The 22,331-nt window shown below is 46.3% G+C and overlaps 8 protein-coding genes across 10 annotated transcripts; 6 read left to right on the top strand and 2 right to left on the bottom strand.

Annotated features, from left to right (window-relative positions):
* Positions 1 to 675: 675 nt before the first annotated feature.
* Positions 676 to 1,330, top strand: BDCG_17101 (uncharacterized protein). Its single transcript, XM_045426259.1, has 2 exons — positions 676 to 1,018; positions 1,082 to 1,330. The coding sequence occupies exons 1-2, from the start codon at positions 794 to 796 to the stop codon at positions 1,199 to 1,201; spliced, it is 345 nt and encodes a 114-aa protein (XP_045281212.1). The 5' UTR covers positions 676 to 793; the 3' UTR covers positions 1,202 to 1,330.
* Positions 1,331 to 1,457: 127 nt separating this feature from the next.
* On the top strand, positions 1,458 to 1,841 carry BDCG_17100 (uncharacterized protein; the record flags this gene model as incomplete). The annotated part of the gene is made up of 1 exon (XM_045426258.1): positions 1,458 to 1,841. The coding sequence occupies one exon, from the start codon at positions 1,458 to 1,460 to the stop codon at positions 1,839 to 1,841; it is 384 nt and encodes a 127-aa protein (XP_045281211.1).
* A 9-nt stretch (positions 1,842 to 1,850) lies between these two features.
* On the top strand, positions 1,851 to 2,528 carry BDCG_17099 (uncharacterized protein; the record flags this gene model as incomplete). Its single annotated transcript, XM_045426257.1, has 1 exon — positions 1,851 to 2,528. The coding sequence occupies one exon, from the start codon at positions 1,851 to 1,853 to the stop codon at positions 2,376 to 2,378; it is 528 nt and encodes a 175-aa protein (XP_045281210.1). The 3' UTR covers positions 2,379 to 2,528.
* Positions 2,529 to 3,113: 585 nt separating this feature from the next.
* Positions 3,114 to 6,570, top strand: BDCG_05294 (oxidoreductase). The gene is made up of 7 exons (XM_045420967.1): positions 3,114 to 3,472; positions 3,587 to 3,946; positions 4,337 to 4,540; positions 4,639 to 5,059; positions 5,114 to 5,175; positions 5,240 to 5,906; positions 6,024 to 6,570. The coding sequence occupies exons 3-7, from the start codon at positions 4,349 to 4,351 to the stop codon at positions 6,299 to 6,301; spliced, it is 1,620 nt and encodes a 539-aa protein (XP_045276949.1). The 5' UTR covers positions 3,114 to 3,472; positions 3,587 to 3,946; positions 4,337 to 4,348; the 3' UTR covers positions 6,302 to 6,570.
* A 128-nt stretch (positions 6,571 to 6,698) lies between these two features.
* Positions 6,699 to 7,291, bottom strand: BDCG_05293 (uncharacterized protein; the record flags this gene model as incomplete). Its single annotated transcript, XM_045420966.1, has 3 exons — positions 6,699 to 7,040; positions 7,090 to 7,208; positions 7,281 to 7,291. The coding sequence occupies 3 exons, from the start codon at positions 7,289 to 7,291 to the stop codon at positions 6,832 to 6,834; spliced, it is 339 nt and encodes a 112-aa protein (XP_045276948.1). The 3' UTR covers positions 6,699 to 6,831.
* Positions 7,292 to 9,341: 2,050 nt separating this feature from the next.
* BDCG_05292 (serine-rich protein) lies at positions 9,342 to 15,196 on the top strand. Its single transcript, XM_045420965.1, has 5 exons — positions 9,342 to 9,438; positions 9,547 to 10,046; positions 10,141 to 13,224; positions 13,307 to 13,509; positions 13,580 to 15,196. The coding sequence occupies exons 3-5, from the start codon at positions 11,115 to 11,117 to the stop codon at positions 13,604 to 13,606; spliced, it is 2,340 nt and encodes a 779-aa protein (XP_045276947.1). The 5' UTR covers positions 9,342 to 9,438; positions 9,547 to 10,046; positions 10,141 to 11,114; the 3' UTR covers positions 13,607 to 15,196.
* BDCG_05291 (MBOAT family protein) lies at positions 13,372 to 19,091 on the bottom strand. Of its 3 annotated transcripts, XM_045420963.1 has the most exons (6): positions 17,391 to 17,654; positions 17,289 to 17,333; positions 16,097 to 17,215; positions 14,072 to 16,022; positions 13,562 to 14,006; positions 13,372 to 13,469 (listed from the first exon to the last, which is right to left on the bottom strand). In XM_045420963.1, exons 1-4 carry the CDS (start codon positions 17,410 to 17,412, stop codon positions 15,541 to 15,543), a joined length of 1,668 nt encoding a protein of 555 aa, XP_045281208.1. In that variant the 5' UTR covers positions 17,413 to 17,654; the 3' UTR covers positions 13,372 to 13,469; positions 13,562 to 14,006; positions 14,072 to 15,540. The 3 variants fall into 3 exon arrangements, with proteins under 3 accessions (XP_045281208.1, XP_045281209.1, XP_045276946.1); XM_045420964.1 differs by lacking the exon at positions 13,372 to 13,469 and having other exon boundaries at positions 13,983 to 14,006; positions 14,101 to 16,022; XM_045420962.1 differs by lacking the exon at positions 13,372 to 13,469 and having other exon boundaries at positions 14,005 to 16,022; positions 17,391 to 19,091.
* BDCG_05290 (uncharacterized protein) lies at positions 18,593 to 20,993 on the top strand (the record flags this gene model as incomplete). Its single annotated transcript, XM_045420961.1, has 3 exons — positions 18,593 to 18,648; positions 18,705 to 19,000; positions 19,075 to 20,993. 3 exons carry the CDS (start codon positions 18,593 to 18,595, stop codon positions 20,991 to 20,993), a joined length of 2,271 nt encoding a protein of 756 aa, XP_045276945.1.
* Positions 20,994 to 22,331: the final 1,338 nt, after the last annotated feature.

Below are 22,331 nucleotides of genomic sequence, written 5' to 3'. Positions count from 1 at the left end.
GCAGACTACCACAACAAGGAGGGTAGTGCTAATGCAAGGCTTGTTGGCTTTTAATGCCATTTACCAAAGATTGCAACCTCCCACTTCGGAAACAATGGAACTGTACTCGATCGGCCTTACCCCTCTTCACGGCCCACCTTACATCCTTCAGATGTTCATCTTCTTTCAACTCCATAGTTTCTTATCCAGCTCACATTTCTCACACCTCTTAACAATGGCAATTGATGCTGAATTGGTGATAGGCATTCTCAAGCCTGTGACATGAGAAGCCTTTGAAGCTCTAGAACTTCCACACAACAAGAAATATACCACAGAATTCAGTCCTTCATCAGGACCCCAGGGCGGACGGAAGAGGCAATGAAGAGCTATTCACTCAGAAACTACTCCAACACAGCTCATTCTATCTCTCTTGAATGACTGTAAACTCATTAATTCACATCAGAGATATGTTTTTGAAAGTAACAAGAATAAGTGTGATGTTCTGCTTATCAATAAGTCTACTGACAGAGTCAGTGGCATTTACTTTGATTTAAGTCTTAACTGTGACTCGGGAGCACTGCTCATCTGGGATGACTCCAGACTTGACACTCATTTGAGATCAAAAAATGCTGATTTCACCATCATCTTGAACAAACACTCACATTCTATTATTTCCAGTGATACAATTTTAGCAGGTTTAATCATACTCACCATAATTATTCCAGACTGAGAAAGGAATGAGGAAATTTTCTATCAGAATATGTGAAAATATTACAACAAGTGAATAAAGAGGCCTTCACTGACCAGTACTCTGATGATCCCGCAGTGCACTAGCAAGCCAACTTATTTAGACCTGGGCAAGATTTCGACATTTGAGGTTCTCAGTAGTGGGACAAGTGGGACTGTCTTCAAAGTAATGGATTGTTATGGAAAATTCTACGCGATGAAGATGCTGAAGTCATTCAAAGACCCAGTTGATAATGAAACGGCCAAGGCGAGATTTGACAAGGAGTCTAAGGCACTTCAAAATTTAGATCATGTACGCTCATCCCTTGTCATCCCTTGGCAATGTATATCCCAGACCACTCTAATATATGTCTAGGACAACATCATGTCTGTCATGGAGAGTATGGAGATACCTGGGCACAAAGGCAATTTCCTAGTGATGGAATATATGTTCATGGGAACCCTCGAACAACTTGAAGATCTGAATCCTCTCTGATTTCAGGCTCGCGACGCGGGATCATTTGCAGACCTTTTGCAGTTCTGATTTGTACGCTGCCCATGAAATTTATCATCATCAACCATATACAGCTAAAGTGGACATCTGGGCAATTGGTTTAGTCATTCTCAAGTACACTACCGGGTTTCCAACCCGTCCAATCTCATGAGATCACAAGCTGTGGTTTAAGTCTCTCGCTACGTTCGCCCCAAATCTTGACCCAATTCGGAAAACCCTGCGAGACTTTGCAGGTACAATGCTGGAGCCTGTTCCAGATGACTGTCTGATTGCTCAAGTCTGCTTCACAAGGATTGACAGCATCATGAAAGGCGAGGTGACAAACACTTCCTTTGACTTTAGAGAGCATAATCATCATTTCACTCTAGCACTGCAACTGTTCAATAACATTACCATAGACAACCTATGGGTCTGGATTCATTACAATGAAACCAAAGTACCATCTAGATCAATAAATTTGACCAAAATATGCCAGGGCCTTGGCCTACCAAGAGCCTTCATGAGGTCCTACTTGAACAGCAAAAAGTATCCATCATACATCCTTCCTAATACTCTGAGGCTGAAAATTGTTATCAGCACATATGTTAGCATATCATGTGCTATAGATTTTGTGAGAACCTGACATCCGGACATGGAGCAGCTTCTGCATGATCTTGAGCAACTGGACGCTTCAAATACAATGTCGGGAATACCAGACCCACCGAGTCCAGTTGCCCCAACTACAAACTCAGATTCTAATTCTCGGCCACAACCACGACCACGTGGCAAGTCGGTCCGCGGAAGCTTGGGTCGCTCGACCCCGCGAGCATTGGGCGGGTCGGTCCGTGGAGGCTTGGATAGCTCGAGCCCGCGAGCACTGGGCAGCTCGGTCCCTGCAGACTTAGATAGCCCAAGCCCACGAGCACCGGGCGGGTCGGTCCCTGCAGACTTAGATAGCTCGAGCCCGCGAGCACTAGGCAGCTCGGTCCATGGAGGCTTGGATCACTCAAGCCCGCGAGCACCAGGTGACTCGACCCAACAAGGTTTTGGCCACGGCCATTCTCCCCTTGGTGGCATGGATATGACACTCACCAACCAGGGGGACATTCCAACCGTCCTGGAAGAAGATATTTTCAGCAACTTTATTTGGAATGAATATTTTAGCAAAAATCCATTGTGAACTGCTGTGAATTCAGTGTATTCTTTTACTCCTCTGTGTTTGTTGAATTTTAAGTTTGTTATTCATTTTGTTTAGTGGCATATCACATATCAGTACCATGCTTCATCACTGATGATGGTAACTCTAGAAACTCTCAAACTTGGTTCTAAGGAGAGCAGAGCCAGCACTGAGAGTTGCTGGAGCAGCAACAGCAACACACTATTCTCAGTATTAAAGTCAGGGCAGGATCTGAATACTTCTTATGTCCCTTTTTTTTTTTTTCAGCCAGCAACAAAGGACAATTGATAGGGATCATGGGGTCCAAGCACATTCAGTCTATTTTGATTGAGCGAGCTTAGCTAGTTTAATATTCAAATTTTCTCCTGATATCAGAAATGCCGCGCCAGGCATCAGTCCCAACACCTGTCATCGCTTGTTCAGGTAGCACGGGTCTCACCTCTCTTAAAATATCATGTGTGAATGAGGAAAGGCCAGCTCCGCCCTCCTGGATGCATAAGCAGGAGATATTGCTCTTTTGCCCTGTGCTGTGCAGTCGTACAAAGGCTTACCAGTCACATCCACTTGAAGCGTGGCTGCTGTGGTTAGGGAAATTAACGGGAATCCGGATGTTGCTGTAAATCCGCTTCCGATAGATAGGGTTCGGGCCGGGTGGGGGTAGCGCTGCGGGTTCCACAACCTTATTCCCACCACAACCGGGCCCAACTCGAGCATGCGCACTTGAAAACGAGCTGCGGTTTATATCGCCATGATGGGGTTGATAAAACATGCTGCCTTGTATATATGGGATAAGTCGACAATCTACCTTACGAATTCATCCTTTTAGTACAGCAGTCTGCCCATGATTCAGTTGAAAATGAAAATGATGCATTCCAAGAAGCCACAACAACCATCGCGTTTTGAGCACTGTAACTTGATTAGATTTACCTACTTTTTAATGGATGTGGCTGTGTCTTACATTTACTAGCCAAGAAATCTTTCTCTCCCGACACTCTCCTATGCTTCCTCTATGAATCTTGTGGAAATCTTGGACTGTACGGAGCGATTCTGGTTCACTAATCGAAGGTCGATAGCGAGTACATTTTCTTAGGGCCAAGGCAAGGTTTCGTGTGGCACTCATATTTTCTAGCCCCCCGCTCCGCCATTTTGGCGGATTTAATGCCAATCTCAAATTGAAGATGCGTGTGTGGGTTCGCTAACAGGTGATGAAGTGGGAACAAATTTCTGCCAATTGAATGGATGAGAAAAGGACTGGAAAAAACGAAAGCTGACCTGAACGCAAAATTACGGATGGCTTAACCCATTTAACGTCAGCCCCGCGGAGAGCAAGAGCGAACGAGGCTGGCAGAAGAAGGGAGGAAAAGAAGGTACACACGCCATTTCTACAAAGCCATTCGGTTATTTTCCTACCGCGCGGGGAGAATCCTCCAAATTCTCAAGCCATGTGCTGTACATGTGTGTACATGTACATTGTACGCAGCGTACATATCTGGTCAGAAACCGGCAAGCCCAATGAAATACGTATTACCGGCGTTCTAGACTTCTGATGTCGGTTTTACTTCGTACTTTTGGTAGGGCCATTCTCTGCCTTGTTTTAGTTCTGTTTTCATTGAGGGAGGAGATCAGCCAGCCAATTTGAATCCTCCTTTGCTTTCGTCAGCCTGTGTGCGGTACCCCCGCTGGAATTTTTCATTCGCTCGAACAACTGCACCATGGGAATTGCATCGGAGCTCCCAGTGAAGGTATCGGCAGGCCATCCCAAACCAGACAGGTTTATAAAGGAAGCGACAAAGCGGATACCTCGCAGTTGCTCTCTTTGTCGCGTGGGAAAGTTAGTCGCCTAATCGTATAACCCATTGAGCAAAAACAGACAGCGGTTTTTACCTACTAGATATGTTATCTTGACAAAATTATCTCACTATATGTGTAAGGCATAAATAATTATTGTGTTGTTCTTCTAGGTTCCTTTCGCCATGAACTATGTCCCCTTCGTATTATCGGTCTTAAGGATAGGAAGCCTTGTCATAGGTGCTCATGTTGAAGCTTCGAACGCGTTATATCCGTTGGACGGAACTATTGAACAGTTGGGCCTACAACGGTTTTTCACAGATATATCAGAGCTGGAATTAGCGAGGACTTCGCTAAACACACGTTGTGAGAAAGCCGTATGCACGACCCATTTCTAGGAGATCATTATATACCATGTTCAAGGCTTGTGGATTGTTGCACGATTGATGTTAATACAGTGGTAACATGCGAGTAGTGCGACATCCTCTCTACCGTGCTCCCGTCAGAAGTGCAGTTCCCTGGCACTGATGATTACGTTTCCAATAAGAGAAGCTATTGGGCAGAGCAACAGGCTGCCTTATCACCAAACTGCTTTGTTGCAGTAACGGAATCCCTTTCCGTGTCAATATCTGTCGCTATCTCTCGGAAGACGCAGTGTCCATTTAGTGTTCGAAGTGGTGGCCACTCGGATGTTCCCGGTGCATCCAATATTGAAAATGGCATAACTATTGATCTCCGACCTCTTCGTGAGATAGTCGTGTCTAATGATAAACGAACAACATCCGTCGGTGCTGGTGCGAGCTGGGGGGAGGTCTACACCAAGCTAGATCAATTGGATCTTATTGTTGTGGGTGGACGGGTATCTCCCATCGGAGTTGGAGGGCTATCTCTTGGAGGTATGCTTATCACAACCCTCCAAAGCTATCCCTCAATTTCTGACGTGTTAGTAGGCGGTATATCCTTTTTCTCTGGGCGGGAGGGGCTCGCTTGCGATAATGTTGTCAACTATCATGTTAGTTTCCCCTCCCACTACTTTGGCGATCGCATGGGAATGTTAATATTTCTTCTACCCATAGGTCGTCATGGCAGACGCGCGATTGCAAAATGTCAACCAGACGTCTCATCCAGATCTCTATCTCGCTTTGAGAGGCGGCGGCAACAACTTTGGCATCGTTGTCCGCTTCGACCTTGACACCTACCCCCAGGGAGAAATGTGGAGCACTATACGATCGTACGGGCTTGATGCCAAAGAATTCATTACTGAAGGCTTAGCCGTGTTTAACGAGCATGCCAGTAATGACCCAAGTTTGTCGATAATAACAAGCTTCTCAAACGTCCAAGGCCAATGGATAAGCGGCCTCATTGCTCATTATGCGAACGCAGTACCCGATCCAGATATCTTTACATCCAGCTTCGAAAATCTCACAAACGTTAACCCTATTCATCAAACTACCCAAATTTCACGCCTCGCCAATCTCACCAAAGATTTCTCTTCCTATAATCCGCCACTAGGGTACCGCAACCAGTTTACAACCGCAACGTACAGGAACAGTGTCGAGCTGCAGAACAGAATTGTTGAAGTAGTTATATCAGAGACGGATAAGATCAGGGACAAAATCAGCAACCTTGATGGGTTCGTCTCAGCCGTTAACTTTCAAGCTATAACTTTGCCAATGATATCCAAATTCTCAAAAAGGGGTGGGAATATTCTTGGCGTCAATCCACACCGCGGACCGCTTCTGCGTAAGTTTCTACCACTATACTCTCCATTCCTTCCATGGTTTCGAAATTCTGTATTCAGATAGCTGTCAGATGCATACACGCTCTTACTAATACCTTGTTACCGTCATCTGAATATAGTTGTTCTGTTTAACTTTTCCTGGGCCAGCCGTGCCGATGACTACCTCGTTATCCCAACTAGCGAATCGATTTTATCTCGATCCAACGCCCTCGCGACAGAGCTTGACCTTCAAGATGGTTTCATCTATATGAACTACGCAGGGCCTACCCAGTCGCCACTTGCAAGTTATGGCGAGGAGAGTTTGCGGCAGCTGAGGAGCGTACAGGCGAAGTATGATCCTGATCTAGTGTTTGAAAAGTTGCAGCCTGGTGGTTTTAAGTTAAGCGCCGAGGCATAGTTAGGTTGTTAGTTTTATTCATTGCAAAAACACAGCCGGTGACACAGTGATATTACTCTTTATACGGAGGAATGGATGGGGATTTGATTAAGTCTGCGATGAGTGATATATTTAAATAGGGGATTGAGTATTGCTTAGATGTACTGCGCAAGGTGTTGCTAAGTGTTAAATAGGATGAGGAGATCATGGTCAAAGAATGACTCCCAGAAGGACCCACTTCCAACGCCCAAAGATAGCGTCAAAAAAATTAAAATAAAAAAAAAAAAAAAATCTCCAAAGGAATAACTCCAAAATCACTACGGACTGTAAAGACGAATAGACCCCTCATCATCCCTCCATAACATCCACGCCGCAGCGATGGCAATCTTAATCGACGGGGCGATCCAGATCGCAATACTCTGTACTCCCAGCGCGCGTCAAGTACCCGCCCAACACCGCGCCCGGCAGGAGGAGTGTAACCACAGAAACAAAGCGCCGATCACGCCTCGGATTCTCCAGTAACCGCGCAGTAAATAGCGCAGAATCAACCATCAACCATACGCAGTAAGATCACAGTAATGTGCTACGTGCTTGTGAGTTGGACCGTTGGGTAGGTAGTCCGGCGAAGTCGAGCATGTTGGCTGGCGATGATCTGGCCCGCGGACTGGAAGGACAGCAGTTTCAGTGAGTTGCTCGGTCTGGCCGGTGGCACGATTCCTGCCTTCCACTAGCGCGCCGCTGGTGAGAGCTGAGGAGGGGCCTGGACGACGGGGAATGTCGAATCAAAATGCACCGCAGGCGAAACTTACGCTGTAGGATGGATGTCGGTGTGTGCCTCTGGCTCGGTTGTGGAGCGGGAGCGCAAGAAGGTTCTGCAATTGGGAGCTTGCATATCCGTGACAACGGCCGGGGTTCTTGGTCCCTTCGACTGATGGAATATTTGGGAATATTGAGAACTGTTCTTTCTATACGGAGTACGGAGTACAGTAGTTACATATACCAAGTCTGCATGCTAACGGCCGGAGATAAAGCAGGTCCCGATAAGGATCAAATCAGCATGGGCTTTGGTGGTTTTCAGTCGCGACGGTAGAGTCCGACTCGGGGTTATCCTTGGTTGGTTGAACCGTTCATAGGTGATCACGATGAGTCCCCTGTGCTTATGATACGGCAAATATTTAACAAGACATTTATCGTATCGTGAAATCAAAGTCGTGTGGAACGAGCCTTTCAATCGATCCCCCCCCCCCCCCCCAAAATAGGGGCATGCAGGTTTGGTTCTTCAGAAATCCCCGCCGTTGCGCAGTTTAGGGCAATTCAACTTAAAAAACCCTTACTGACATATCTTCAAACACAGGCTGCTGGCATGCAAAGAAGCATTTTCAGTGATTGGAGTCAAGCATGGCATGGTTTGGAAAGGGGACCTTTTGGCCGTTGACCGTCAGCGCCTGGCCTCCTCGCGCGAACATCAAGGAAGCATAGGAATCGTGTCAATCAGTAGTTAAGAATTTTTGACAGGCCGTTCGTTACAAAGAGGAGAAGTTGCTTTTTGCAGAAGAGTAAGGCGAACTATCTCATCTCTCCCCTCAAGAGCGAGGAGCAAAAGCCGCGCCCCCAGCAAACAGAGCGAGCGATGGTATGAAAGTTCTCCAAAGATACATTGGATAGTTATACATGTATTTTCGTAGTTGCGATAAGTGAGTTGGTTGAGTTCTACGATGCCAGTCCGCCTGAAACCGAACCTCCCGCTCCAGTTCTATTATGCAGCATACAGGAAACAATTGATTCCTACCCAATTATATTATTATTATGTATGACTTGACTGCCCAAAAAACTCCTCTAACTCCCTTATCAGTCGATCGAACCCAGTGGCCCCATAGAAGCATAGGATAGGAGTGAGTAGTGGGGACTCTGCAACACTCGGCTTTCCCAATGTTGCTTGCTCTGCTTACCCTCGTGCAACGTATGGGAATTACGATTTGGCAGCGTGTCTCCCGAGCGAAAAGGACAGCAGCTAGGTTTGATTGACATTGGGCTGTTGCAATGTGTTTGTTGAGTGAGCGAGATGATCACAAGAGGGAAATAGATGTGCGGGAATGGTATTTGCAAAAGCTGCAGTTGAGATATATTTGTATTAATAATTATTTACTACTGCGTAAGTTACGGAGTAACTAACTATTAGTTATCTGATTGGTTAACAATGTATATAGAATTAATCTATTCGTGAAATATATTCCACTTACTCCGTACTGAACATTATTGAAAGGCATTGTGGCTATTCATTTCTTTTTGCGCTTGGGAAACGTAATGTGTAACTCCGAAAATCCACCTCTCTCACGGTCATTGTCACATATAACTACAGACTCTGCAGCACAGATGATATGGCATGTTCCATACGCATGAGCGCCGAGTTCATGTGCAGTACCTGTACGCCGGCATATGCATGCTTCGAACTCGAATAATAATAATAATAATAATAATAATAATAATAATAATAATAATAATGGAAGAGAGGGGCCATTTGGGGTCATTTGCGAATTTGCCCTCCTGTGATTCGTGAATGAGAGGCCAGAAAACTTCGCTTCTGTCGCATCCATCGTGGGATTTTCAGTTGCATAAATTAAAACAGCGTTAACTACTGCAGGTACCGTGCATATTGACCAATTAAAAACCTCGCGGACCTGGATTTAGCCGTGGGATGTATGTTGCAGTGAGACTCAAGCGTGATTTTTGATTCGCTGGTGGACGGTTTCTTTTTTAGGTTGGGGTTTTATGAGCAGGAGTTAATTTGCGGGATTGTGTCCTTCGCTTTCGGCTGTTTTTGTTATGTATGTACTGTACAGTACATTAGTCCGAGAAATATTCGATAATAAAATCAATAAAAAGGGTAGAAATCAATAATAATTTTTGTCAACAACAACTATGAAAAAAAAACAAAAAAAAGAGACACTCTGAGATAAACAACAAGGAAAGTCATTGCGTCATGAAGTTGCTTACAACAACACCAACAACACCAGGTTGAGTTAACTTAGTAGCAGTAGTAGGAACAAAAGACAGAAGGATAGGCGAAAGCACTAAAATTCTTATTAGATTCCTCTGGAGAAAAGAAATCATCGCGAGGCGTGCGTGCCTAGTTTATGCTGTTATGCAGGTCTGCGTTGGCAAGTGGATTTTTTTTAAGAAACTCATTTGGCGGTTAACTATTTCTTTGACGTTGATGCGAGGAGAGAAAATGTTTCTAATGTTTCGTCCCCCCTGCGGCCCTGCAGGCGTATCCACAATAGGGATTATATGATTATTCTTCTTATCAGCAGCGGGAAGAAGAAAATGAGTAACTACAGGCTGCATTTAATTTGTAATGCAGGGGGCTCGCTGGTTGATGATGAATTTGACCCACGGGTAAACTCGAGCCGCGGGCGGATTAACTATGCTTGCGGGTTCCTGGCAAGCCTAACTATCTATCAGCGTAAAGATTCCCCGGATGTCAACCAAGAAATCCGGTGTTTTTCAACATGATATCCAAGTATCCAGGAACTGGAGTATGTGTGACGGGGAGTGTGAGAAGGGAAATAGTTGTTGAATAATGGTGATGGATCAATCAATAGCCTCGATGGCAACCACCCTTGCTGTTGTTTTTTTGATGAAACAGGGGACGCGATGTGCAATAATAATAATACATACATCCGGGCGCCACAAGAAACAGCCAGCAGCCCAAGCCCAAGACGTAACGCAGCGAGATATATCAAGATGTATCAAGATGTATCAAGATGTATATCAAGATATATCAAGATGTATCAAGATGTATCAAGATGTATATCAAGATATATCAAGATGTATCAAGATGTATCAAGATGTATATCAAGATATATCGATCAATTATCTCGGATGAATGAATCATGATTTCCCGATCCAGACAAAGCACGCTGCGGCCCACGTGATCTCCACACCGCCCCCCCGGCCCCCCGAACCCCCGCTAGTCCTCTTTCGGCGCCGTCTTGACGCCCATCGCCAAACGTCAACTTCATCTTTTCATCTTTCAACTTCTTCTCTTCATCTCTTCATCTCTTCATCTCTATCTCTCTCTGTCTCTCTCTGTCTGTTCCTTGATTTCCTTCTTTAACCTCCGAAAACGCTGATTGCGTCTACATTCTTTTTATCTGCTTTTTGTCTGGTTTCAATTAGATCAATTCCACCCCCCCCTCCCCTCCCTCCAAGTCGCTCTTTACCTTCGTTTCAGCCGCCCTGTTGTTCCATCGTTCGCCATCCATACATAGTTAATTACTTGTACCTTGCTTCTTCTCTACACGCCCATTGAAAAATAAATATAAATAAATATAAATAAATAAAAAACCAACTTTCGCCCGTTTCGTCTACCCGCCCGAGTCCAACATTGAAAAGCCATACACAAACCGAGAGTAATTAACAAACCGCTCCCAACTCACTCGCTCACTCACTCCCAACTCATCTCAACGATCCGCTCTCTCTCTCTCTCTCTCCAACGGCTCATCTGGCACCCTTCGGTGTCTTGGGAGCTGAGCTGTTCATGATCGAGTAGTCCTTTTCGGTGGTCTTCTTCTTTCTTTCTTTTTTGACGATTCAATTTCGGATTATATGCCTTAACGGTTTCTTTTTATCTTCAACCAACCTTCATGAACTAATTATTCCTTTCAAATGCTTCTCACACTCTTTTATATATATACACAACCATAGACAGCAGCTTTCGGATCGATCTAGACTCTATTTTTATGATATTTAATCCCATTAATCTAATTGTTTCTCGCGAGCCCGTTTCAATTGAAACACCCTACCGTCGACCAGCAAACGGGAGACGGAGAAAATGCCCTCTCACCCGTCGAATGTTCCACCCTTGTCTCCAACAAAGCCGAAGCGCAGGACCCCCCTCCATGAGCGATCGAGTTCTCAAACGAACGAACAAAGCTTCCCTCCGACAGTGCGACTGATACAGGATCAGGACTTGCAAGATGAAACCGAAATATACTCCACTACACCCTATCCAACAAAGCCCGAACATGTCTTGTTGCCGCCAGCGAGTTGGAAGCAGGGGTCGACTTCTAATGCAGGGTATAGCGTTTCACATTCAACCCCGGAGTCAATCCCCCGTTCCAGTTCAGGTGTCAACCTCGACCACAGCCTTCCAATTCATGGTGAAAGGGACATCTCGGGTGCGACCTCCTCCATCCACGGGACACACTCATCCAGTCAAGCATGGGATGATTCCTTAAACTCAAGCAGGACATCCATCCCCCAGTCAGTGCCAGGGACTCCCCGGCCTTTGCGCGGTGGAAGGCGGGAAGAAGATGACAATTCATCTAACAGCGATGGCATTGCACTTCCCCCCACAATCAAACGTGTCCCGCGGGACGACTCCCCATCGCCTCCCGCCCAGTCTCCCGTCGAATCCATATTTTCGGAATATGTTCATGGCAATGAGGAGTCAAGTCCCAACGTTGCCCTCATCGGTCTGCCCTCCAGCCCAAACATTGTACCTATCAATACTTCGTCACCGAATCTAGTCCCTCTTGGACGGTCATCTCCAACTTTGGCGTCGGAACCTCTAACTGATTCATCGCTCTACGAAGCCAACTCGGTTGGAACTGCGAGAAGGTACATCGGCGCCGGTCAGCGGAATAACAGTCAGTGGAACAGCAGTCAGCGGAACAGCACCTTGACAACCGACGGTTCGCTCTCCGAGCCGCAAAGCTCCACCCCGTCTCATTCCATCCCGTCGAGCCCTCCGAATGTGCCATTAAGATCCTACCAATCAACCTCATCGTTCGGCGCCCTTCCCGCCATCACGCCATATCGAGCTCAACCGTCAACTTCATCTGCATCCTCAAAAAGTAGTCGATCTGGTCCAGATGGTCACTCGCCCACGGGTACTAGTACTCCTATCCAATATCCCACCAATCGCTACCCATCAGCTAGCTCGAGGGCCGAATCGACGATATCCCGATCTTACGTGCAGTCCATGACGGAGCGTTTTTCTGGCCGATGGAACCCGCATTTGTCGACTGTTCCCTCGGAATGGTCTACCGAGAGATCACAGAGCCTTGCCTTTCCCGATCAGCCCGATGAGAGTTGGCCGAAGCGTCCGGAGGAAGCTAAACTTCGGGATACTTCACGACCGTCAATATGCCCGGTGGATGAATCTGAAATGGAGGAGCATGGCGATAACCTGACACATTTGCGATCCCCACCACTCCGAAATAAGGCTTCTGGTACTTTGAGCCACAAGTCATCTCTCTCCGCTCTGAGCAATTCAAGAAATCTCCTCCGCTCGTCAAGCGGCAGTTCATTCCTCCATGTGATCCCCGCTTGGGCCCGAGTGTACTATAGCACTGGAGCGCAGTTCGCTTCGCTATTCTCTCCAGATAGCCGTCCCTCAACACCCGCATCACCGCCCATAACCGCTGTCTCCGTGTTCTCCGCAGCATACAACAGTGACCCGCGCATGGTAAGCCGGACGCCTCTAGGGATAACCAACCCCAGACTACGTCCGCGCGAGATCGAATATTCGACCGAACTTGATGAATTCCATGAACCCGATGAGCCCGATGAGCCCGATGAGCCCGATGAGCCCGATGAGCCCGATGAGCCCGATGAGCCCGATGAGCCCGATGAACCCGATGAACCCGATGAACCCGATGAACCTCCAGCGGCCGCTATTGCTCGTCCACCCAATCCCGATCCCATTGATCCCAGGAACCATTGGGTTCATGACCCTGAACTGGACCGTGTTAGAACCCAAGTTACAATGGAAGACTTGCCCGGTGCATGGTCTCCACATTTGCATACGGACAAGCGAGTGGACCCCACACGAAGGAGCAGATGGAAGCCGCCATCTCTGGATGAGAGGGCCGAGGGACTTTTCGGCCGACGAAACGCCCAGGTGTATGCCTTCGCGTTAGGTTTTGTGTTTCCGCTCGGTATGTAATTCCCCCGCCCCACGTCTACCTAAAAACACTCGGCGCATGGCATGATAACTAACGAATTCTGAGCTACATACAGCCTGGATAATCGCCGCGTTCCTCCCCCTCCCTCCTCAAGTTAGCCATATAAACGAGGAGGCAACGACGAGTCGTCCGGATCTGGCACATGCGTTCAATAATCGTGTGGTGCTGGTTGATGAAGTGCGTCATGCAAATGCCCGGTGGTGGCGGAACGTCAATCGCTTCATGTCCCCGGCTGGATTGGTTATTATTGTCGTTGTGGTGGGTGCTAAAACTATTTTCTGTTTGAAGGCTCGAAGGAAAGAAAACTTACAATATTTTTGGATGACAGATAACCATGGCAGTTCTCTTTGCCTAAAAAACAACTCCCCGTCTGCCTCTACCTACCCGCCCGCCGGCCCGCTCAACTACGAACTTTTTTAATGACCCGATAACGAAACTATTTCTAGAAAAGTAATAAAAAATAGAGTCGATACGATACCCCTTTTCCCCCAATCTCTCGGAACCTCATGCTTTCTGTCTGGCTCTGATCTCAAAGGGACAACAAAACACCCAAAAAAAAAAAAAATTTCATTCTCGTCTTTTTCTCTTTCCTCGAACGCCCTGGTGCGAACCGATCCCATTCATAACATCCCACAGCGTGGCGAAAGTCGCAGTCCAGCATTGCCCTATCTATATACAAACCAGGAACAAAAAGAAATTCGATTTTTTCTTTTTTGTCTCCTCGTTTGTCCTTTTTACATTATTCTTTTTTGCTTCTGCTTCTGATCTATTAGCGCTGGTGTCTACTGGGGCCTAATCCTTGTTTTATTTTTAACCATACTTTTGTTACATATTCATTCTTGAACTTACATTTGTCCCTGTTTTTTTTGTTTTAGCATCTTTTTCGATTTGTGGTGGTTTTCTACTTTTTAGTTAGTCCCTACCCCCTATTTGCCCCTCATCATTCCCTTCTCTATCCGTCTGCACCTGGATATATTTCTCACCCAGCCGAGTTGGTTGGCGCGACTGTGTAGCTATATTTCCCCTAAACCCCCTCATATATTTTATGTCTTGACTACTTAATGTCTTTTTTATCTTATCTTTTTGGATATTGTATTGCACCTTCCCCCCCACCAATCCCATCCATCCAATTAATCTGATTCATCCGTCCAGGCGACCACTTCTTCTTCCGCAGCCCGGGGCTATCTTTCACTTGTACATCCGATCAGCATTCTGCTCATCGTACTGACTTCACCATCCCCCGGTTTTGCTTTTCTCCCTTAGTCTCTGTGCGGATTTGGATCTTGATGTGTGTTGCTTCGGCTGGCTTTTTGTGCGATAGACCGGTTTGTTCATGTACATAACCCAATGTACAGCGCATACATAGCGTATATATTTATATAATATATGATCGTGTTTTCACACATTCTTTCTCAAAGGGAGTGGTTTCTTTTTTTTTTTTTCCCTTCTCTTTTGTGACTATTCAATAGCCCGAATAGCAATTTTTTAACGTTCGTAGAGACATTCTTTTAATTGAACCCCGGGGAGTAACGATTGTGAGTCCTGTGAAGGCGGTTAAAGGTAAGTAAGTGAGTTACGTGGCGTGATATGCTCGCCTGCAAACTCTCTCTCTATCCCCCCTTCTTTTGCTCTTTTCCGTCGTGTGATCCTAGCTGCCGTGGAAAACCCATTTCGACTTCTCCCAAGCTAAATAAATCCTGCCTTAAAATAAAAAGAGTTTTGTTTTTTAGCAATGGAAACGCTCCACTCGGCCAGGAAAATATAACACCAGATCCCGCTGTTGAAGCTTAACGATTGCTGTTTGTTCCTCTTTTGTATATATATCCGTTGGTCATAGTCATAGTCAATCCGCTTGGTTTTTGAAGATCAGATTAACGATTTGCTGCTGAAGCCTATATATTATTTTGTATGGTAGATGTGAGAAATGAGGGGGGGGTTTATTTTTGGGGCAACAAAAGGGGGGAGCGGGGGGGTAGGTTAGGTAAAAGAAATTAGAAGACAAAATGTGCGCGGGGGGGAATTAAGATTGAAGATTTATAAGACAAAAATGTAGAGAATATATATAGCCCAATTTATTAAGCACAAAACAATCAGAATGGTCGTGGCCGTATATGTGCGTAGCGTGGCGAGACATGGTCTATATGGTGGGTTAAATGAACAACGAAAAAAAAACATCGTGAAAGCTCCAGAGATTTAGACGTATTCACCAGGCCCAGGCGATAAAGGTATAAAGAAAATTAGGCGGATGAAAATAGGCAGCTACCAAAAATCGTTTGTAAATAACACCCCTCAAAGCTTCCTCCCAAGCTTCTCTTCCACCGCCGCTTTCAGCTCCTGCCCAGACGGCATTGTGACAACACTCCCCCTCCTCTTCCGCAATTCGATCTCCCGCTTAACTTCATTGACGGCGTCCTCTATATCCTGTCCAGGGTTCGGTGGTAGACCTAGCACAGGTTGCTCGCGGGGTTCTCGAACACCAGCAGGTGGTCTCGAGACGGGGCCACCCCGGGCCTTTAGTCGCTTAACCAAATAGCCCTTCGCGGGACTGGAGAAGAAAGCCTGCGAAGCTGCTATCCCGACGATACCATAGTAGTAGACGCTTGACCAGACGTGGATGCTCTGCTTAAAGTGGAGGATTACAAAGGGTGCCACGATGAACGATAGGGCCAGTTGGGTTGTCAACCAGCTTAGGATGTCATAAAAGCGTTTGTATGGGGTTGGAGAGGAGCCATCTGGGGTGAGGAAAAAGGGGCGAACGTTGCGGCGGAAGTCTGGAAAATTTCGTTAACTATTAGTTGCAGGGAATAAATACAAATAGGTTTCAGGCAAAGGGGAGATGGAGTACTTTTTGCAGTTGTTTGAATGAAAGCACCTAGGATGAAGGTAAAGTAATATCCTGGGTGGAAACCATGCCAAAATGCGCTCGTTACGAAAGTCGCAAGACTAGCTCTGAATCCTGGCTTTTTGGCCTTTGGCGTTACTCTCAAATACATGTAGTTTTTCAGCCAGTGGTTGGTATTTTTATTCCAGTTACTGAGATAAGCGTGCGGACTTTGCGCCGTTTCCAGCCCCTTCGGGTTCACGTTTTCCAATCGATTCCACGACACTTTGCCAGTATTTGGATCAAAGCCATTGTAGCCCATCCCGGATAGGATGCAAGCGCCCTCTGTCAAGGACCATACACCGTAGTATTTGAGCCTGGAAGTAAATCCAAGCATATGAAGTATCCATACTCGTCTCAGCAGGGTGTATTTCAAATAATTATCGCTGAGGATAAATTCGACGTTATATAAACGCCCAAATTGGAGGAAGCCAAATATCCAGAACAGACCAAATGCTGCCCTCAGCAAAGCAGGTCTGCCGCTTCTCGGAATCTTTCGTTTTTTACGAGTCGGCGGCCTCTTTGCTGGATCTACTCCTGGTGGTGCGTCGAACATTGTAGTTTCGATCCATTTTCGATACTCTATATAGTCGAAAGCCGGTCCGGCGAACAGAGATGGGAAAAAGAAAGTATAGCCAGCGAAATCAAGCAGGCTAGGGAGTTTGGTAATAGCTGCGTATTTTTGTGATTCTGACAGCTGCTCCTGTGGTAATCGACCGTCATGTACGTTCCAGCAAAAGGCCGTCAGTTTCATTACCAGCACCATCTGAGCTCCCGTGATATCAATTGTCGATGGGCTGTCAGCAAGTTGTCTGCTTATGTGATTAATCGACATATGACCCATGAGAAATACAAATGCGATCCATGGCATCAAGGGACCGTCAACATAGAAAGCTATGGCATATGCCCCAGCGGAGCTGTAGAGAAATGTCCGCAAGCCGTCCCATAGGTCGAACATTCCAACCAGGTAAAATATTGAAACGCCAACAATAAACACATTCTTGAGCCATGGCTTCGAGTCTGGCAGCCTTTTTAAGACTCCCGCAAGAGGGTATGAGAGGAGTAATGAGGTGATCAACTTTACTGTTGGAAGGTGATAATTAGTGGCTCTTGGAAGGGAAAATGTGGAACTGGGTCTTGTTGGTGGTGGACATACGCTCGTCAATGGAAGCCCCCGTTGCATCAGAAACGGGTGAGAAAGCTGCGCGGTCATAATTGTTAGCATCAAATAGTATGACAGAGTCCGGGGGAAACTTACGGGTGTTGATATATGGCAGCATGTTGAACAGTACCCAAGTGAAGTGGGGAGGGAGTCCAAACCTCGATATTTCAGCTATTTTAGCACGAGGATTGCAGTAGAAAATCAATCAGCATCGCACGCAAGAGAAATAGAGGCGTGTGAAGACGTAGTGCTCATATTAAATGAGCTCACTATGTCTCCTCCTCCGTATCAGGCGAATGTTGCTCGTTGGTTGAGATGAAAATGAAACGGTTGATGTGCGTGGTGACGAATGAAGCTTTGGTTGGAGCTCAACGAGATTAAGTTAGCGGTGGAAAAATGTGGAGCTAACTTAGTTACTTGCTCGCCAAGTATTTCCACGTGTAAAACCGCGGAGAGTCTACCCGTCGGGCAAGTACCCACCAAACAAACCGTCGTCATTTGCGCGCTGAACTCTCATCATCAACCTTGGAATACGTCAAACCAACCTGTCGTCCTCGATTGAATCTTCCCTTAGATGCGTACAACACATCCAAACGCCCACTCGATAACCTGATCTACTATATACCATGAAACAAAAAATATATTCCCAAGTAACTCCAATACCGCTACCAAATTCCAACCGCTTTCCACCACCCCCCCCCAACACAGCACCATCTCACAACAACTGTGGAAGGCTATACAATTATGCCTCCTCTACTGCCGTGTAGTGACTGTGCAACAGGAACCAATGGCGATGCGAAACCAATCCATGGCCAAGCGCAGATTGCTATGCATCTTGGGCTAAAATAAGTAACACACCCGCCACCAAGCGGGGAGGGGGTGCTTTGCACACGAGCCGCATGTTGACAAGGCTCGGGAGAAATCTGATAGGTCATTCTATCCCTAGACTGTTTTCAATGCACTTGTGCTGCAGGACACCAACATCTTTGTTGAGACAGAGCCTGGGAATTGGTCAAATGGTGGTGTACCTGTCCGACTAGGTGCACTTCGGCGGGGCTCAAATATCGCCTTTATAAAGCCACGCTGTCCCCCCGACAAACCTGTGTGGAAAATGAAAGATATCAAATTACAAGAGCACGCGATGCTTGTCGCATTCGACGAAGTCAGGTCTGTTGATGAACTTCTGCTGTGAAGGTTGGAGAGAGCAGGATTCCAATCTGGCTTCCCCCGTAGTTTCTCAAACATTTTTGCTTGTGGTTGCGATTGCTTAGAATTATCCGCTGTGCGTGTACCACATCATGGAAGATGGACGCGACAGTTTGGATGAAGAATGTCCCAATCTGGGGGACGATGAGTAAGTACTTGCTACGGCTTTTATTTCAATTCCGGGGCACTGAATGAAAGGGACAGGCTCAATCTCAAGTTTATATCAACCACAACCGTGTCTTCGCATCACCTGAGGAAATCATCAGCACCGTCTTTCAAGCTGCTTCTTGGCTCCCCTTCCACGGATGATTTACCATTTGGCTACAAGCTTCGGCGTTTCTGGCCTCGTGCGGTTATTGGCGTCGTGGTTCCTCCTGTGGTTACGGCGTATTATACATTTTTGGTCTTATATTACCTAAAGCCTCAAGATGAAGACACGAATCCTTTGAGGGTGGGTCCGGGAGGTGCGAATTTTGCGTTTTGGAGTTGGTTCCTTATCGGTATGTAGCTTGGTGATTGATCTCCAACGGCTGTGGAAGCCCTGGGAGCTATGTGTCTAATTCAGAGTCTTCAGGTGTTTTTGGGTTGAACCTGTCAAAATATGGCCTGATTGGTACCGAAGCGGGAATGCTGATGTATAATCGATCTCTGGGGCCTAGGAATGCTCTTCAACTCATGATGCATGCAGATCGAACATGGAGTGGCCCAAGCGGCTGGCTAAAGATCCTTCGAAAGTCTCTGTTCCTTTGGAAGGCAGATGGGCGGTCTAGCCAAAATACTCGAGGCCATGCTCCATCTCGCCTCTGGTTTGTGCTTTTGTTTTTGAGTGCTCTACCACTTGTCGCGCTTCCAATTTCCGGCCTGTGTATGGAGTCAGGAGATGGCTATATTTTTCGAAAGTCGGGTCCGTCAAATCAGGTTGTTCTGGGTCGAAATCAAGCCAATTTTGACCTCCGGGAGCTCTTTTCCATTTACGGGAAGGCCACGAACGATTGGAAAACAGGAGCGCCCGTACGTTTACCTGGAATCGGCGTGATGTATACGAGACCAGGCCTGAAACGCTCGGAATATGACTTTCTTCAAAGATTTCCCAACACATTCCCTCCTGATTCAGGGGTTCCTGAAATTTTCCTTGCTCCACAAGCACCTACTCCAGTCTTGGGGACAACGAGTGGTCTCCTAATTCGATACAATTGCTCGTCCGCCTCTAAAATTTCAGATTTTACGATTCTAAATCGTTTTCACGAGCGTGGGAACTATTCAATGCCAAAGTACGATTCCGAGACAAATATCGTTACTCCGAATTTTCATTACCGAAAAGTAGGCCAAGACCAGGTTACCCTTGCGAATTATCGAACGCCCAATATTGAAAACTATGAAGCTGTTATGGAATTCGGTTTTCCCAGTTATCCAGCTATACGATATCAATCTACAAATACATCCGAACGCCGCTGGGGAATCGAAAAGGATTTTCTCTCAGAATATATTCTCTATCAATATCTAGACCTTCCAGGCCCCAAGTCAGCCAATAAAAGTTCTGTCAATAAGTTTGATGAAAGTCTCCATGGTCAAGTGAGCATGGAGGTCGACGAACCTATTCCTGATGTTGCAGAGAAGTACCATCTTGAACACCACTCGACCGGTGGGAGTAATTCCACCAACACTATGAAAGTTGCCATTGGCATACGGTGTACTTCCGCGTCTGATTTCGGGATCGCTGATGTTGACGGCATGTCCAACACGTTCACCAACTTCAAACCTCATGATGTTATACCCGCTGTGGGTACAATACTTGGGGCTCCACCCTTTGGCCCTGGCGCAGTCAGAGCTCTGATATTTAAATTGGCCGAATATGACCGAGCTCTTGGTTCTATAGGGCCACAAAATGTACTTTCATCCGTGGAGGGTCCAGGGTACATTGATCCTGGCAACAGACGTAAGGTGATAGCTCCCAGCTACATCCAGTCCACGCAACTCAGGAACTCTGTTCTCCAAGCCCATGCTGCTTTCGCCTTGGAATTGGCGTACGATGGAGTTGCCAAGTACGACAACCTGTCACAGTATCTCCGTTATTCCAATGGCTCTTCTGAGGCTCCAAGTTCCGAATATCATTCTCGCAGTTTTTTCACGCACGAAAACTTCACCACCACAACGCCGGGAAAAGTCCTTACCCGTGGCCCGTTGAAAAATATATGGATTCCTTTGTATCTACTGGTTCCCTGGACAATAGGGTCTGTGTTTCTTGCTCTCATCTACTCTCACAAACCGAGATGGTCCGAAACGTTTGATGGGTACAGTCTCTTCCGTTTTGGGGCTGATTTTGCGGACCAGGTGAAGGGGCGGCGCGAGTTTGTAAGCACAGAGGACTACGAAATGTGTGGTGCTTTACGAGATCTACCAGGATTTATTGGTGACTCAAGGCCATTGTTCACACCTGGTCATATATCGCTGGTCAAGAATAGTATGGCAGCGCCAGACAAATTATACATGTGAATGATGGTTCAGCGACCATTATGACTACTGTCGGGACGAAAGGTATTTCATGGATTGGGAAAGCTCCAAAACTCCAATATTTCTGAACTTGAGGGTTTATCCAACATTTCACTCCTCATATTCTGGCGCATCCGATGCACGACAGTGGAATGATATTCTAACATAATCATTTGGTGTAGTTTGTTTTAGACTTGCCCTCTCGTGTTCAGTCAGCAGGGTACTCTTCAATTGAAGAGCTGCATGACTTCATCAAATTTTTATTTCTATCAGCACAGCACTGTCAAGGATGTGTCCCTTTTTCTTGGAGTCTTTCTATTGATGATGGCTATCTGGTGAATGAACCTTTGTACGAGGTTTCCACTTGTTTTTCTGTTCCACCGATATCAGAATATTAATTTGAAATTTCCCAAACTCATCACCGTTCTTCACTCAAGCCTTCCCTCCATCTATCTGGTCATGGAAAGTGGAATATGCCAATATTTTTCGGAATTCTAGCTCAACCACCTTGCCAAAAATTTGGTGCTGCTAGGCAAACTGAATAAGTTGACACAACCACTTCGATAAGCCAATAGCAAGGGATGCAACTATTTTACATAAACGAGGCTTGTACAACATATATCCTCTTATCCTCAGACATTGGCATCATTCATATGTCAACAACCAATAATGTATGCCCACTACTCTCACAGATCTGAGACTGCGGTCACGAGATACTCCCTGGGCACCAATGCATCCATGAACAGCAACGAAGATAAAACAACCACCCTGGGTACTCACCCACACCGCAGTATGTAAAGGAGAAAACAGCAACATGCCAGCCCTCTTTTCTTGGCCGCGCAATGGCACCAAGAACATCGTCATCAGGCAAATGCCTCAGCAAGGCCATTATTATCCTAAAGATAGAAATCAATGGGGGAGAAAATACTGAGTTTCCACGCCTTATGTCAAAGAAATGACTGCATGCGGAGAGATCCCGAAGCCACCACCTCAAGTTCCCTGCCCATAGAAAATCTTTACATCCATTCCCGCCGCCCACTTTCCCTTGCACACAACCTTGGCAAACTTTACTCGTGTGACGCGCATAAAGAGAGAGGACAGCTTCAAACACTAAAAGAGAACAAACGCCAGGGGGTGTCTTTTCTGTCGCCACATACGGGAGCGGTGAATTTATGATTTATGCTGCGATTCCAAAGTGGGAAATTGAGACACTATGTACATGTACATTTCTGAATCTTCACATGACATGAGCATGAGCCGAGCGAATTGAAAAAAAAAAATTCCCCAGAGACGGATACATTTTATTGTATCTCGGATATATATATATTAATTTTTGTATCT

This window comes from Blastomyces dermatitidis (assembly GCF_000003525.1).
Source record: "Blastomyces dermatitidis ER-3 genomic scaffold supercont1.5, whole genome shotgun sequence".
Classification (NCBI taxonomy): Eukaryota; Fungi; Ascomycota; class Eurotiomycetes; order Onygenales; family Ajellomycetaceae; genus Blastomyces; species Blastomyces dermatitidis.
This window is presented reverse-complemented; position numbering and strand designations above follow the sequence as displayed.